At 42.2% G+C, this 18,450-nt stretch overlaps 1 protein-coding gene across 3 annotated transcripts in view; it reads left to right on the top strand.

Moving 5' to 3' along the window:
- Positions 1 to 18,450, top strand: part of STAT6 (signal transducer and activator of transcription 6) — a 186,675-nt gene that overhangs the window by 146,615 nt on the left and 21,610 nt on the right. For all 3 annotated transcript variants that reach the window (XM_083169345.1, XM_083169347.1, XM_083169348.1), the window contains exon 17: positions 4,555 to 4,701. In XM_083169345.1, coding sequence (XP_083025471.1) covers positions 4,555 to 4,701 — 147 coding nt within the window. The remainder of the gene's footprint in view (positions 1 to 4,554; positions 4,702 to 18,450) is intronic.

Below are 18,450 nucleotides of genomic sequence, written 5' to 3'. Positions count from 1 at the left end.
TGATGAACATCATCTTCTCAACCTTTGTTGAAGTAACCTTCTATGCCAATCGCTGACAAGGTTCCCGGCTGGACTAACTCTTTCGGAGTACACACTGGAGCGTGACAACTTAAGTAATATAAAGCCAGTTTGTGCAATGGCTTGTATAGGCTTGAATTGCCTTTTGCTGCTCCTCCATCCTCTGAAGCATATAGAGGGTAGCATTCCATCTCATTACTACCTCTTGCTTCAGGTGATGGCAGGGCAGGTTCAACAGGGTTTGCTGGGGCTCCAGTCTTTAAAACGCAGTAGTTGAATATCGAAAGTAGGCTGAAATGTTTAGGGCCACGGACAGCATCGTCTGCATGCCCTTCTGCACCACCAAACTAATTGTGTGAGCAAAACATGAGACATACTGGAATTTGCCCAGATGTAATGCTCGCACAATATTGGTGACGTTGCCAGATATCACAAATCCCCAGGAGAGTCTAAGTGGGGTAGGCCATTGTGCGATGATGTCCTGCAGTTTCTCTAAGATGTTCTCAGGGGTGTGCCTCTTACGGAAACCAGTGATACACAGCATAGCCTGCCTAGGAAAGAGTTGGCATTTGTGAGACGCCGCTGCTGCAGAAGGCAATACATCAACCCAGTGTCACAGTCATGTAGTCGGTACTTGTTTCCTAGCACAGCGCCCACTAAGCTATTTGCTTAGTGGGCTATTCTGCGTAGTGAAATCGCATTGCATCAAATGGGCCATTTTAGGGCCATGCGATGTACGATGCAATGCAATGCGATGTGATTTTCCTATGTAATTTATTCACTGCTCTCTTAGCCCTGGGCCATCGCATCGCATCTGCTGCAAAATCGCATGCGATTGCATGTGATTTTATAGGGTGTGTGATGCCATGACATTAGGTATACAATTATATGATTGTATGTCCCAAAAAATATGTTTAATGCACCCCCCCCCCACTATCCACGCCCCCCCCCCCCCCCCGAAGCGTGTCCTCCGACTTTTTCATTACCCCACTATCCACGTCGGTGTGGAGTCGATTTTATATAGTGTGGCGAGCGCACGCGGAATGCATGTAAAGTAATCCGCGTCCACTCGACACACTTCGGGCTCGGTGGCTCGCTACGCTCGCCACACTATATAAAATCAACTTCACGCCGACGTGGATAGTGGGGTAATGAAAAAGTCAGAGGACGCGTTCCACTGCGCTCGCCACGCTTCGGGGTGGCATGGGGGGGGTGCGTTCAATCTATTTTTTAGACATACAATCATATTATTGTATACCTAATGTCATGGCATCGCACACCCTAGAAAATCGCATGCGATTTTGCGGGACATGCAATGCGATGCGATATAGTGGTGGAAAATTACATGAAAAAATCGATGCAATGCGATTTCCTTACGGTGCCATATGTAGAAAATCTGGGCGCCGTGATAGGAAACAAGTATCATGTAGTCTTTAATTTGCACTGTTTCACTTGTCCACATATCTGTGGTTAAGTGGACAGTGGGTACAACAGCATTTTTTAGGACACTAAGGACACTTTTCTTAGTGTCCCTTTACAGTCTGGGAATCGCCTGCCTAGTGAAATGGAATCTAGATGGGATTTGGTACCAGGGGCACAGTACGTCCATCAACTGTCTAAATTCCCCTGCACTGATGGCAGATACTGGGCACACGTCTAACACCAGCATAATGGTTATGGCCTCAGTAATCAGCTTTGCAACAGGGTGACTGCTGTCATACTTAATCTTCCTCACAAAAGACTGTTGGACAGTCAATTGCTTAGTTAAAGTAGTAGAAGTGGTTTTCCGACTTCATCTCTAGGATGACGGGCGACCTAGAGCAGCAGCAGTATGCATAGCACTTAAGGATTCTCTGTGAAATCCCAGATATTAGTCAGTCATGCCAGTGACGTGGCCAGCAGGATTACTTCCGATCCTGATTGAGGAGGAAATTGATGATGAGGGAATTGGTGGTCTGGATTGTAGGCACCTGGATACAACAGGAAAAAGCCATTAAGATGTCACTGGACTGCTTACGCTCTTAGCCAAAAATTCTGAACTTGACAATGACTGATGAAGAATGTTCTGCAATTATCTTATAAGGGAGGGTGTTCCTAGATGGTTAGCATCCTTACCTACTTAATATGCTTTTACAAAGACTACATGTGGTGAAACAGTTGTTGTGTGGATTTGGATAGAGATACAGGGCCAGATGTAATAGGGTGAGAGTTTCAGAAAGTGAGAGATTTTGGGAGAGTTTTCCCATGTTCTTTTAAAGCAGCAATCAATTACACTGCAAAACCAGGTTGATTTTGCCATGTAATTGATTGCTGCTTTAAAAAACATGGGAAAACTCTCCCAAAATCTCTCACTTTATGAAACTCTCACCCTATTACATTTGGCCCACAGTATTTCCAGACCAAAAAGGATTTTTTGGTCCTTTGCCCAGGCATGACAATGGTCTTTTTCATCCAATGGCCGACAACGGTCTCCACTGGTGCCTGATTCAAACAAACCACATCACCACCAGACGCCTCATCATTAACTTCCTCCTCAGCTCCAGATACACTCATATCCTCCTCATCCAGGTTTACATCTACAGTTACATCCTCAATCTTAATGTCAGCAACTAAACTGGCTGTGCTCCACCCAGCACTTGCAGAGAGCATGCAAATGGTAAAAGAAGCCTCCTCTTCCCGAAGGTCAGGCCTAGACATCGCGACTGTGGGCACACTTGGGGATTTGTAATATCTGTGCTGTAACCAGTTTTTTTTTTTTTTGAGAGGGAGGAGGGCCTCCATCTTCATGAGAAGCTGGTTCACCAGTCACAAACATAGGCCAAGGCCATAGCCTTTCCTTACCACTTCGTGTTGTGAATGGAATATTGCCAATGTTACGTTTCTAATCAGATATTGTAGTTTACATATTTGGGGGTTATTCATTTTAGCTTCTGAGATTTCACATGCCCTCTATGACATTGGCATCAGCCTTAGCAGATGGCATTGATGGAATTGCATTGCATGTCATGACTAGCGGCAGCAGCTTCAGCACTAGGAAGTAGTTCCTGATCTTTAAATTATGTTTCTTCCTCCTCCATTTCTGTATCAACATGCACCACCACTGCACTTGTATGGCAGCACAGGGCAGCATCGCTGGACTTATATACAGCACCCCTTTATTTAGTCAGCAGACAGGGCAGCGCCGCTTTTGTTTTTTCAGGACAAGGCAGCTCCCCTTTATTTTTACAGCACACAGGACAGCACCCCTTTATTTTTACAACACACAGGGTAGCACCTCTTATTTCTTCAGGACAGGGCAATGCCTACGGCGCACGCAGGACAGCACTCCTTTCTTTTGCAGCACACAGGACAGCACCCCTTTATTTTTGTAGCACACAGGGAAGCGCCCCTTTATTTTTGTAGCACACAGGGGAGCGCCCCTTTATTTTTGTAGCACACAGGGCAGCACCCCTTTACAGCAGCAGCACACAGGACAGCAACCCTGTATTATTAGTTCAGGTATGGGTCATTGGGTCGACCAACATTAGGTCGACATGCATTAGGGATTGTCCACTTAAGTTCCACATGGCTTAGGTTGACACTTGAAATAGGTCAACATGCCTAAGGTCGACATGGATGGAAGGTCAACACAAGCATTAGGTTGACAATGGCTAGTTCGACAGTCAAATGGTCAACATGAGTTTTTCACTTTTTTTATCCTGAATATTGACATGGTCACCATGAACACCTCATCGGTGCACTGCCTCCCCTCTCATGGCTCCCTCTGCTTGCCATGTTTTGGGAACTATTTTACTCTCCCTCCATGACCTAGTAGATTATAGGACATGAAAAACTAACTGTCGGCACATGTCGGAACAAAAAAAAGTGTCAGCCTTTTGACCTAGCAATTGTTGACCTACTTCTACGGCGCACACAGGACAGTGCCCCTTTATTTTTAGAGCATACAGGGCAGTGCCCCTTTATTTTTAAAGTGCACAGAACAGCACAGGAGGACAGCAGCACCCTGTGTAGCACAGCACAAAACCTCTATACACAGCACAGTCCAGAACAGGAGGACAGCAGCACCCTGTACAGCAAAGGACAGTACCCCAAGACGGCACCCCAATACAGCACCCACATCACCCACAGACAGACAACCAGAGGTCCACAACTACCTTCTTCAATGCTGGGGTGACGATGGCGCTGATTGGTGGGGTCTTATATAGGATCTAAAGCCTTGCTAGAATCCAAGAGAAAGTTTGCCTTAGGCGCTAGAGATAACTGGGGTGTAACTTGCTACCCAGCAGCCACCACGTGAGAGGATTGCCAACCTCTAAAATTACAGAAACACAAACAAAAACGTGGGGCGCTCTTGGGTACCAGGATGATACCCAAGAGCGCCCCACGTTTTTGTTTGCCTTGCTAGAATCCGACAGCGTGAGGATGAGGTTTTGCCTCGATCTGGGATCAGAGTCTAGCAGGAAAACCAGAGCCGGACTCAGATCCCTCCTTGGATCAGGAAGTTAATACTGTAGTTGTTTCTTGTTTTTGTTTTAGGTTCTGGACAAATCCAAAATATTCAGCCATTCAGGGCGAAGGACCTTCATATCTTATCCTTGGGGGATACAGTCAAAGATTTGAAACAGCTGACACGTCTGTACCAAAAAGGCAGAAAAGATGATGTCTTTGAGAAATACTATAAAAGTAAGTATCCGGCTAATTGCTTGAATTGAGTTATTACGAATCTTATACAGCAAATAACTAAAAATATACAGCTCAAATTTATAACATATTTCTCAAATTATATTGGTTTCCCTAGAGCAGGCTGAGATAACTTCCTCTACCAGTCTTTACATTATAATCTAAATGGCTGTTCAAAAGGATAGAGATATAGGGGGAAATTTACCAATATGAAAAACCTAGTTTTTCGTATTCGTATTTTCCCTACGGTTGCATACGACTGTTTAAGTCGTATGCAAACTCGTGTTCCGGAGGATCAGTTACAAAGCAGTCAGATACGACTGCTTTGTAACCCTCCGATGGTGTAATGATTCGTATTAGCGGCCGTATATACGGCCGCTAATACGAATTATTTCTAGCAGTCTGCACGGATCAGTCAGATCCGTGCAGGCTGCAGTGTGTAAAAAAAAATAGAAAAAATAAATAAATAAAAAAAAAACGGCGTGGGGTCCCCCCCACAGCCGAAACCAGCACCAGGCTGAAGGAGCCGGGGCCGGTAATTAAAAATCAGGGAACCCGACAAATAGGGGTTCCCCGATTTTTAACAACCAGCCCCAGGCTCCAGGTCCGGGGCTGGTTCCCAAAATACGGGGGACAAAATGACTAGGGGTCCCCCGTATTTTAAGAACCAGCCCCAGGCAAAACCAGCCAGCAGGGTAATGTCACAGCCGGGGGACACTTATAATATAAGGTCCCGCGGCCAAAACATTCTCCCTACCGACCAGTCAGCCTGGCCAGGGGCCCTGGGGGAGTGGGGACCCCCCCAATGAAGGGGTCCCCCCCCTCCAGGACTAACCTGACCAGGCTGAAGCCTGGTGCTGTCCTCGATGCCCCTGGGCGGTGGGCATCGAGCTGATAAATGGTGTAAAAAAATAGATAAACTATTGTTTTTTACTGTGGCACTACAAGTGCCAGCAAGCCTCCCCAGCAAGCTGGGACTTGGAGAACCACAAGTCCCAGCCTGCTGGGCATTAAAGGGCCCGCTGGCACTTTTAGTTCTACAGTTAAAAAAATAGTGCACAAAACACACTGATACACTTTTAAAATAAAACTTTATTACATACAAAGCCCACACATACTAATACTTACCTATCTTCTTTCCGTAGGTAGCCCTGATGTCCTGTGTCGGCGTCTTCTGGTCCTGTGTCGTCTTCTTCCTCCATGTCGACCGTCGCTGTCGCCGTCCGGATCCGACGAAATCCATTTGGGAAGCTGTGGAAGGAAACCATACTCACCTGTCCCAGCGCGATGTAGTCCAGGTAAGTGTCTTGGCAAAAAAACAAAACGAACACCCGAATCCAGCCGGACAAGCAGGGAGCCGCACGGTGTTTACATCGTGCGGCTCCGCCTCCCGAATGCCGCTATTGGCCGCCTCGCGGCCTAGCGGCTCCTGATTGGCCGCTAGGCCACAAGGCGGCCAATAGCGGCATTCGGGAGGCGGAGCCGCACGATGTAAACACCGTGCGGCTCCCTGCTTGTCCGGCTGGATTCGGGTGTTCGTTTTGTTTTTTGCCAAGACACTTACCTGGACTACGTCGCGCTGGGACAGGTGAGTATGGTTTCCTTCCACAGCTTCCCAAATGGATTTCGTCGGATCCGGACGGCGACAGCGACGGTCGACATGGAGGAAGAAGACGACACAGGACCAGAAGACGCCGACACAGGACATCAGGGCTACCTACGGAAAGAAGATAGGTAAGTATTAGTATGTGTAGGCTTTGTATGTAATAAAGTTTTATTTTAAAAGTGTATCAGTGTGTTTTGTGCACTATTTTTTTAACTGTAGAACTAAAAGTGCCAGCGGGCCCTTTAATGCCCAGCAGGCTGGGACTTGTGGTTCTCCAAGTCCCAGCTTGCTGGGGAGGCTTGCTGGCACTTGTAGTGCCACAGTAAAAAACAATAGTTTATCTATTTTTTTACACGATAATCAGCTCGATGCCCACCGCCCAGGGGCATCGAGGACAGCACCAGGCTTCAGCCTGGTCAGGTTAGTCCTGGAGGGGGGGACCCCTTCATTGGGGGGGTCCCCACTCCCCCAGGGCCCCTGGCCAGGCTGACTGGTCGGTAGGGAGAATGTTTTGGCCGCGGGACCTTATATTATAAGTGTCCCCCGGCTGTGACATTACCCTGCTGGCTGGTTTTGCCTGGGGCTGGTTCTTAAAATACGGGGGACCCCTAGTCATTTTGTCCCTCGTATTTTGGGAACCAGCCCCGGACCTGGAGCCTGGGGCTGGTTGTTAAAAATCAGGGAACCCCTATTTGTCGGGTTCCCTGATTTTTTATTACCGGCTCCAGGCTCTGTCAGCCTGGTGCTGGTTTCGGCTGTGGGGGGGACCCCACGCCGTTTTTTTTTATTTATTTATTTATTTTTCTATTTTTTTACACTGTAGCCTGCACGGATCTGACTGATCCGTGCAGGCTAAAACGCAAATAGAACAGGAAAATGGTGTTCTATTTTCCTGTCGTATTTGCGTGGGTGTTTCACACCACTAAGCAGCCGTATTGTCAGTACGGCTGCTTAGTAAATCAGGAATCACCATTCTTTTGAATGGTGATTTCTGTCGTATCCTATCGATGGTGTAGACATTCGTATTTGTAAATACAAATACGAATGTTCCATCTTTAGGACTACGAATTGTTGTATTTTTGGGATTGTAAATCCCAAAAATACAAATTCGTAAAAAAAAGGTGTATTTCTGCCTACGAATACACCTTTTTTCTACGAATCCATTTTGGTAAATGTCCCCCTTAATATATATATATATATATATATATATATATATATATATTAATAAGACATCTTAAAAATTCTGGGGGAGATTCTCTAAAGGAAAAAGGCGGTAAAAACCTAATTATCTGGGTTTTTACCGCATTGTGGGATTCTCTAAAAAAAACCCCGCCAGGTTACCGCAATGGGGGGCATAGAAGCCTTAAAGGTGTATCTTTTTAGGATTTCCCTCTGGCAGTGTCTCCTATCGTGTGGTTCCAATTCACGCCGGACATCAGGTTGGGAAGATACACCTTTAAGGCCTATTTTCACCCAGCTAAGTGTGATTGGAATAGTATTCATCAGTCCACCTTTTTTACATGTATGTGAGTATATTTTTAGCATCCAGGCAGCACAAGTCTTATCACCACCAATATTTAAGTTTCATTGTTTACGTAACCTTCCTATTTCCCCCCTTTTTTTTTATAATTGAGCACTATTGCCACCCATACACGGTGCTATGCTATGAAAGGCATGTTCCTGCGCACCTCACATGGCACAGCACATGAAGTATGTGCTGCATGTACTTTTTGAATTAGATTGCATCACATCTAGTTCAATTAACCAAAGGGGGAAAGGGGGAAAGGGAGAGTGAAAAAGATCACTCAGTAGCACTGGCTGGCTTCACTGGGGGAGCTGACCCACCTTTAATCAGTATATACTTTGAGTATGGCTGCTGCCACCTATACAGAGAGATTGTGAATCTCTGTGAAAAAAACAGAACTATGGTGTGTGTGGAGATGATATCCCCACTCAGTAGCGCTGCCACACTCAATAAATGGATACCCAGTCTTTTATGGGAAAGTACAAATTATCTTTACTTGGGTGTCAGACCATAATACATTTTAAAAAATTACACATTACATACATAGTATTACACTCAAAAGGGACATACAAGACGTACAACATAAAACATATAAGGCATGGCCTGGCTATGAGGCTTGTATCTGCATATACAATGTATATATATGAGGCAATAACATTTGTTGGTTTTGAGCAAATAGTTACCAGTCCTCCTTGTTGTCAGCAACTCGTGCTGTACTGGGTGCAGGTCACCAAGTCCTATATCTGAGCCTGTGGATGCTGCTATAATAGCTCACTACCTGTTGGGGGAGGATCGGCTCCAGGTGCTTGTTTCCCACAGTGTCCAGATCCCTACTGGGATATTTGTAATCCAAAATTGTGTGCTCAGACTAGTTGTCTGGATGAGCGGTCGACTGGTAGTCTATGCGGCTAGAGCGGGCTCCAAGTACGCGTTTCTCCGCCTCTCTTACTCTCTTACTCAGCTAAGGAAGCCGCTGAGTAAGAGAGGCGGAGAAACGCGTACTTGGAGCCCGCTCTAGCCGCATAGACTACCAGTCGACCGCTCATCCAGACAACTAGTCTGAGCACACAATTTTGGATTACAAATATCCCAGTGGGGATCTGGACACTGTGGGAAACAAGTACCTGGAGCCGATCCTCCCCCAACAGGGAGTGAGCTATTATAGCAGCATCCACAGGCTCAGATATAGGACTTGGTGACCTGCACCCAGTACAGCACGAGTTGCTGACAACAAGGAGGACTGGTAACTATTTGCTCAAAACCAACAAATGTTATTGCCTCATATATATACATTGTATATGCAGATACAAGCCTCATAGCCAGGCCATGCCTTATATGTTTTATGTTGTACGTCTTGTATGTCCCTTTTGAGTGTAATACTATGTATGTAATGTGTAATTTTTTAAAATGTATTATGGTCTGACACCTAAGTAAAGATAATTTGTACTTTCCCATAAAAGACTGGGTATCCATTTATTGAGTGTGGCAGCGCTACTGAGTGGGGATATCATCTCCACACACACCATACATCTAGTTCAAAACGCCTGGTGCAAGAGCATATCTTATGTGTTTTGAAATAGATGCGATGCATGTATGGGCGGCGTATGAGGGGGTTCATCAGAGAGATAGATAAATAAATAGACTGGCAGAGAGATATGAGACAGATAGACAGACCGAGATAGATATGAGAGACAGATAGACAGACAGACAGAGATAAAGATATAGACAGAGAGAGACAGACCAGGGACTGGCTGGAAACTTTTAGACTGGGGGGCAAGTCCAGAGCACTGGCCCATAAGTCGGACACCACAGGCTGCTCCCCTGTATAATAATAGGACCCCACATGCTGTTCCCCCTGTATAATATCAGGACACCACAGGCTGCTCCCTTGTATAATAATAGGATCCCTCAGGCTGCTCCCCCTGTATAATAAAAGTACACCACAGGCTGCTCCCCTTGTATAATAGGACACAACGGGCTGCTCCCCCTGTCTTATAATAATAACAGGGCCCCACAGGCTGCTACCCTGTATAATAACAGCACACAACAGGTTGCTCCCCCTGTATAATAATAATAACAGGACCCCACAGGCTTTCCCCCCCTGTATAACAGGACCCCACAGGCTGCCCCCCCCCTGTATTATAACGGGACCCCACAGGCTGCTCCCCCTGTCTAATAATAATAGCTGGACCCCACAGGCTGCTCCCTTTTATAATAACAGCACCATACAACAGGTGCTCCACCTGTATAACAGGATCCCACAGGCTGCTCCCCCCTGTATAATAACGGGAGTCCCTCTTACCTGATCTTGACTGTCTGAGGCAGGCTGCAGCATTGGTAAGTAGGTGGAAGTTGGAACGCACACAGAAAGTCCACAACCTCACTCTCTCTAGCGGCCTCCTGCACTAGACATGTCTAGTGCAGGAGGCCAGCGGCCATGTTTCTGGAGACCAGTCAGAGACTGATCAGCTGTGGCTGCAGTAGCAGCAGCCTCAGAACATGGCGGCCCGCATACACATCGATTGAGCGGCCCGGGGGGGGGGGGGGGGCACGTACAGTTATGCCCAAGTACATCGTGGCTGCGTTGCGCATAAAGTGCGCCATGCAAATCGCGCATGGATCGCGCCTGCTCCTTGCGCTATAGTCCCGTTATAGATCGCGTTATAACGTAACGTAATCTTGTAAATGTAACCTGCACTTACACTCATTGACCACCAGATGTCACTTTTCCCAAACAGTACAGCGCATGCGTAAAAATCTCTTCTACAAAACAGTGGCCACCACGACTTTTCACTACGGATTTTGTCCTTACTTTACGGACAGAGTGTTTGTATTTACTCGCAGAAGCAGCTACGTACGGTCATTTATGTAATTGGTACAGAAGCCATGCTAACCTTTGCAATTGCTGGATGACTACTTAAAACATTATTTGAGGACCTACAGTATCATACTTTACACTACGGATTTTGTCCTTACTTTACGGACAGAGTTATTTTATTTTATTCGCAGCCGCAGTGACGTACTGTGTGGTCATGAACTGTATGTGATTGGTGCAGAAGCCATGCTAACCTTTACTTTTTTTTTAAATGCACTATTTTTTTTTTTTTTTTTTCATTTTTTTATCAATAAAGTAATTTGGTGCTTTGCAAATTCCTTTTGCACAAAAAAATAACAATGGCAGGCTGCAATGTACATGATACAGTTATTGTCGTTACATACTGTAAGATACAGAGAACGTTTTTTTTCTCGCGAGTAAATTTTCCACTTCAGGTAAAAGTCCTTAATTTAGGGAAAGAGTACTTACTTTAAGAAAAGAGTTCTTGGATTAAATTTGCAGGAGGAGATATCAGTTATACATGTTGTTGGTACAGATTGCTACTGCATAAATATGGAATCCATGCTAACCTTTACTAATGCTGGAAACTTTCACATGGTATATTATTTACGGAGGTGTCTATCATTATGCTGTACTGCGCCATGAAAACAGCGCAATCTACTGGGCATGTCTCATACTTGACTATACAGTATATTGTACACCAATGGAGCAGCTGAGATCACAGGTTTCTGTGGCCTAGCGGTTAAAGACACAGTTACTGTATACTGCTAGCAGCAATACTGGTTCGATCCACAGTGTGGTACAGGTTTTTTTTTTAAACGTACTACTTTTTTTTTTTCATTTTTTAATCAATAAAGTAATTTGGTGTTTTGCAAATTCCTTTTGCACAAAAAAATTAACAATGGCAGGCTGCAATGTACATGATACAGTTATTGTCGTTACATACTGTAAGATACAGAGAACGTTTTTTTTTCTCGCGAGTAAATTTTCCACTTCAGGTAAAAGTCCTTAATTTAGGGAAAGAGTACTTACTTTAAGGAAAGAGTTCTTGGATTAAATTTGCAGGAGGAGATATCAGTTATACATGTTGTTGGTACAGATTGCTACTGCATAAATATGGAATCCATGCTAACCTTTACTAATGCTGGAAACTTTCACATGGTATATTATTTACGGAGGTGTCTATCATTATGCTGTACTGCGCCATGAAAACAGCGCAATCTACTGGGCATGTCTCATACTTGACTATACAGTATATTGTACACCAATGGAGCAGCTGAGATCACAGGTTTCTGTGGCCTAGCGGTTAAAGACACAGTTACTGTATACTGCTAGCAGCAATACTGGTTCGATCCACAGTGTGGTACAGGTTTTTTTTTTAAACGTACTACTTTTTTTTTTCATTTTTTAATCAATAAAGTAATTTGGTGTTTTGCAAATTCCTTTTGCACAAAAAAATTAACAATGGCAGGCTGCAATTTACATGATACAGTTATTGTCGTTACATACTGTAAGTTACAAAGAACATTTTTATTTTCGCAAGAGAAAATTTTCCACTTCAGGTAAAAGTCCTTAATTTAGGGAAAGAGTACTTACTTTACAGAAAGAGTTCTTGGATTAAATTCGCAGGAGGAGATATGATCAGATATACATGTCATTGGTACAGATTGCTACTGTATAAATATGGAATCCATGCTAACCTTTACTTTTTTTTAAATGCACTATTTTTTTTTTTTTTTTTAAATCAATAAAGTAATTTGGTGCTTTGCAAATTCCTTTTGCACAAAAAAAAAATAACTGGCAGGCTGCAATGTACATGATACAGTTATTGTCATTACATACTGTAAGATACAGAGAACGTTTTTTTTTTTCTCGCAAGAGTAAATTTTCCACTTCAGGTAAAAGTCCTTAATTTAGGGAAAGAGTACTTACTTTACAGAAAGAGTTCTTAGATTAAATTCGCAGGAGGAGATATGATCAGATATACATGTCATTGGTACAGATTGCTACTGTATAAATATGGAATCCATGCTAACCTTTACTTTTTTTTTAAATGCACTATTTTTTTTTACTTTTTTTTTAAATCAATAAAGTAATTTGGTGCTTTGCAAATTCCTTTTGCACAAAAAAAATAACAATGGCAGGCTGCAATTTACATGATACAGTTATTGTCGTTACATACTGTAAGTTACAAAGAACATTTTTATTTTCGCAAGAGAAAATTTTCCACTTCAGGTAAAAATCCTTAATTTAGGGAAAGAGTACTTACTTTACAGAAAGAGTTCTTGGATTAAATTCGCAGGAGGAGATATGATCAGATATACATGTCATTGGTACAGATTGCTACTGTATAAATATGGAATCCATGCTAACCTTTACTTTTTTTAAAATGCACTATTTTTTTTTTTTTTTTTAAATCAATAAAGTAATTTGGTGCTTTGCAAATTCCTTTTGCACAAAAAAAAATAACAATGGCAGGCTGCAATGTACATGATACAGTTATTGTCATTACATACTGTAAGATACAGAGAACGTTTTTTTTTTTCTCGCAAGAGTAAATTTTCCACTTCAGGTAAAAGTCCTTAATTTAGGGAAAGAGTACTTACTTTACAGAAAGAGTTCTTGGATTAAATTCGCAGGAGGAGATATGATCAGATATACATGTCATTGGTACAGATTGCTACTGTATAAATATGGAATCCATGCTAACCTTTACTTTTTTTTAAATGCACTATTTTTTTTTTTTTTTTTTTAAATCAATAAAGTAATTTGGTGCTTTGCAAATTCCTTTTGCACAAAAAAAAATAACAATGGCAGGCTGCAATGTACATGATACAGTTATTGTCATTACATACTGTAAGATACAGAGAACGTTTTTTTTTTCTCGCAAGAGTAAATTTTCCACTTCAGGTAAAAGTCCTTAATTTAGGGAAAGAGTACTTACTTTACAGAAAGAGTTCTTGGATTAAATTCGCAGGAGGAGATATGATCAGATATACATGTCATTGGTACAGATTGCTACTGTATAAATATGGAATCCATGCTAACCTTTACTTTTTTTTTAAATGCACTATTTTTTTTTTTTTTAAATCAATATAGTAATTTGGTGCTTTGCAAATTCCTTTTGCACAAAAAAAAATAACAATGGCAGGCTGCAATGTACATGATACAGTTATTGTCATTACATACTGTAAGATACAGAGAACGTTTTTTTTTCTCGCAAGAGTAAATTTTCCACTTCAGGTAAAAGTCCTTAATTTAGGGAAAGAGTACTTACTTTACAGAAAGAGTTCTTGGATTAAATTCGCAGGAGGAGATATGATCAGATATACATGTCATTGGTACAGATTGCTACTGTATAAATATGGAATCCATGCTAACCTTAACTTTTTTTTTAAATGCACTATTTTTTATTTATTTTTTTAAATCAATAAAGTAATTTGGTGCTTTGCAAATTCCTTTTGCACAAAAAAAATAACAATGGCAGGCTGCAATTTACATGATACAGTTATTGTCGTTACATACTGTAAGTTACAAAGAACATTTTTATTTTCGCAAGAGAAAATTTTCCACTTCAGGTAAAAATCCTTAATTTAGGGAAAGAGTACTTACTTTACAGAAAGAGTTCTTGGATTAAATTCGCAGGAGGAGATATGATCAGATATACATGTCATTGGTACAGATTGCTACTGTATAAATATGGAATCCATGCTAACCTTTACTTTTTTTTAAATGCACTATTTTTTTTTTTTTTTTTTAAATCAATAAAGTAATTTGGTGCTTTGCAAATTCCTTTTGCACAAAAAAAAAATAACTGGCAGGCTGCAATGTACATGATACAGTTATTGTCATTACATACTGTAAGATACAGAGAACGTTTTTTTTTTCTCGCAAGAGTAAATTTTCCACTTCAGGTAAAAGTCCTTAATTTAGGGAAAGAGTACTTACTTTACAGAAAGAGTTCTTGGATTAAATTCGCAGGAGGAGATATGATCAGATATACATGTCATTGGTACAGATTGTTACTGTATAAATATGGAATCCATGCTAACCTTTACTTTTTTTTTAAATGCACTATTTTTTTTTTTTTAAATCAATAAAGTAATTTGGTGCTTTGCAAATTCCTTTTGCACAAAAAAAAATAACAATGGCAGGCTGCAATGTACATGATACAGTTATTGTCATTACATACTGTAAGATACAGAGAACGTTTTTTTTTTCTCGCAAGAGTAAATTTTCCACTTCAGGTAAAAGTCCTTAATTTAGGGAAAGAGTACTTACTTTACAGAAAGAGTTCTTGGATTAAATTCGCAGGAGGAGATATGATCAGATATACATGTCATTGGTACAGATTGCTACTGTATAAATATGGAATCCATGCTAACCTTTACTTTTTTTTTAAATGCACTATTTTTTTTTTTTTTTTAAATCAATAAAGTAATTTGGTGCTTTGCAAATTCCTTTTGCACAAAAAAAAATAACAATGGCAGGCTGCAATGTACATGATACAGTTATTGTCGTTACATACTGTAAGATACAGAGAACGTTTTTTTTCTCGCAAGAGTAAATTTTCCACTTCAGGTAAAAGTCCTTAATTTAGGGAAAGAGTACTTACTTTAAGGAAAGAGTTCTTGGATTAAATTTGCAGGAGGAGATATCAGTTATACATGTTGTTGGTACAGATTGCTACTGCATAAATATGGAATCCATGCTAACCTTTACTAATGCTGGAAACTTTCACATGGTATATTATTTACGGAGGTGTCTATCATTATGCTGTACTGCGCCATGAAAACAGCGCAATCTACTGGGCATGTCTCATACTTGACTATACAGTATATTGTACACCAATGGAGCAGCTGAGATCACAGGTTTCTGTGGCCTAGCGGTTAAAGACACAGTTACTGTATACTGCTAGCAGCAATACTGGTTCGATCCACAGTGTGGTACAGTTTTTTTTTTTAAACGTACTACTTTTTTTTTCATTTTTTAATCAATAAAGTAATTTGGTGTTTTGCAAATTCCTTTTGCACAAAAAAATTAACAATGGCAGGTGGCCATGTACATGATACAGTTATTGTCGTTACATACTGTGTTGCAAAGAATGGGGTTTTTCGCACAAGTAAATGTCCCACTTCAGGTAAAAGTCCTAACTTTAGGGAAAGAGTACGTACTTTAGGGAAAGAGTACGTACTTTAGGGAAAGAGTACGTACTTTTTCTAAAGAGTACTTGGATTAAATTCCACATCTTTTTGGTTATGCATGTCGTTGGTACAGATTGAGTTTGAAAGTCAATGCATGCTTCTGCACCTTCCCCCACGATCATTCCCATTGAGCCCACTGTTTACTGTAATCAGTATGTCTGTAGCAAAACACCTCCCCCAGCTCCTTTGTGCATAGTCACATGAGTAAGTGAAGAACTACTATCAATGTTGCAAAATGACTATGTTCACCCTATTGTGTGTTTGTCCCTACATTGTGTACTCAATCCGGGATTGCAATTGCAGACAAAGCAGTGTCATTTTCTGAAGAGTTTTAACTTAATAAAGATACTGTATTTAGTATGCGCTATTCACATTGTACTGTATTGTTCCCATGCTACAGTAGGCACCTGCTGCCCTGTGGTACAGTTTGAAAGTCAATGCATGCTTCTGCACCATGCTTCTGCACCTTCCCCCATGATCACTCATTAGTAGAGACAGGATTATATGCCACATAAAAAGCTTGACATATGCATGCAAATATGCATGAAAAATACTTAAAATATGCATGAAAAGTGTTAAAATAAGCTACATTCAATAATAAAAAAATTAATTTTAACTTATTTATTTAAAAATCAGCATACAATTACTGTAGTTGCAAATAAACCTCCAAAAAAGGCCCACAGCATTTGCAGATGTCTAGTGCTGTTCACAGGAGTTTTTTTCTTCCTGGCTGTTACAGCAGACTGCAGCATCCAAAGCTTTTCTTGCATCAATATATGGACCCTCATCTCCAGCTGTCACGGTTAAAGGTTCTGATGGGGTCGTGTGGTGATCAGGGACTGGAGACGAGGCAGCAGCAGTAGGGTTAAAACGAGCGGGTTTAATAAAAGATTTCATACAGGGACTCAAATACTTCTTTGAGGAAAAGACAGGCAAAATAATAATAAATAACAAGGATGAATGTCCAGATAAAAATGATGAGGAATATCCAGATAACAATGAGGAGGAATATCCAGATAACAACGAGGAGGAATGTCCAGATAACAATGATGAGGAATGTCCTGATAAAGAAGTGGGAAGATGGCAACAATAGTGGATCCGGTGACTGAAAGAATTATGAGGAATGGCTGACCTGAGGATGCTGGAGACGAAGTGCATGGCACAGAAGACTTTTTGCACTGACACTGAGCTACCTAGGCAGATCCCCTTTATGCAAAGAGGGCGGCTGCCATTGGCTGTCACAGTGAAACAGGTGAGAATACCTGACCTGGCCGATCCCCTGTTTGCCCTCAAGCAAGATGGCGGCGCTGGCCTCCCGGCATCTATAGCCTTAGAGCGGGACCATGCTGCAGATTCCCATGTTGCCTTTAAACACTGCCAGACCTCTGCCTGCCGCCTCACCTGACATGGTGGCCTACACACGCCAGCCGGCGGCGGACACGGGCGGGTGAGTACAGTACCCGCCGTGTACCACCGTGTTGGCATGTGACAGTACCCCCCTCTTTTCGGGTAACCTCAGGATGCTTGTGCTTCTTATGGGAATTCTTCAGAAAAAAGCCTTTAACGTGATTTGGAGCGTGTAAATCAGCCTTATCTACCCAAGAATTCTCCTCTGGTCCGAAAACAGCCCACTCCACCAGAAATTGATGCCGGGAGTTGTGATAACGAGAGTCTATGATTCGTTTGACTTCAAACTCTGCATCTTTCTCTGTATTGACTTTTGAGGGTCTGGGTACTTTCCTTTGGATGATGCTCAATTTTAAAGGTTTAAGAAGAGATACGTGGAAGGAATTGGATATCTTCATGGAAGATGGAAGTTGCAATCTGTAAGCCACCGGATTGATTACTTGAGTGATGGGATATGGCCCAATAAAGTGTGGGACAAATTTCATGGAGGGTACACGAAGACGAAGATTGCGGGTGGACAGCCATACTCGATCCCCTACCTTTAATGGTGGAACCGCCTTTCTTTTCTTGTCAGCTGCCCTTTTATATCTGGAAGAAGCTTGAAGAAGAGCTTTATGGACCTCAGCCCATATTTTTGCAAAACCATGAAGAGAAGAAGCAGCTGCGGGAACCTCTTGGGACGGCAGACTTGTGAAGTCAGGGGACCGTGGATGCTTGCCATAAACTGTAAAGAAAGGTGTGGTACCTGAAGAGGAATGGTAGGAGTTATTGTGTGCATATTCTGCCCAAGGTAAAAGATCCTTCCATTCATCCTGAGAGGAGGACATGAAGAGTCAAATGAATGTCTCTAGATCTTGGTTGATACGTTCGGTTTGCCCGTTAGTCTAAGGATGGAAGGCGGTGGAGAATTTCAGTTTTACTTGAAGAGCAGCACATAGAGCTCTCCAGAATTTGGCGACAAACTGAAGACCCCGGTCGGATATAATTTCTTTTGGCAGACCATGAAGCTTGAAGATGGACGATATGAAGAGTTGAGCAAGCACAGGAGCAGAAGGCAGAGACTTTAGGGGCACAAAGTGGGCCATCTTTGAAAATCTATCGACTATCACCCAGATGACAGTATACCCGCCAGATGGCTGTAGTTCGGATATAAAGTCCATCGAGAGATGCGTCC

This window comes from Crinia signifera, chromosome 2, assembly GCF_055691185.1.
Source record: "Crinia signifera chromosome 2, ASM5569118v1, whole genome shotgun sequence".
NCBI classification, from domain to species: Eukaryota; Metazoa; Chordata; class Amphibia; order Anura; family Myobatrachidae; genus Crinia; species Crinia signifera.
The sequence above is the reverse complement of the archived record's forward strand: the minus strand, read 5'-3'. Positions and strand labels throughout refer to the sequence as shown.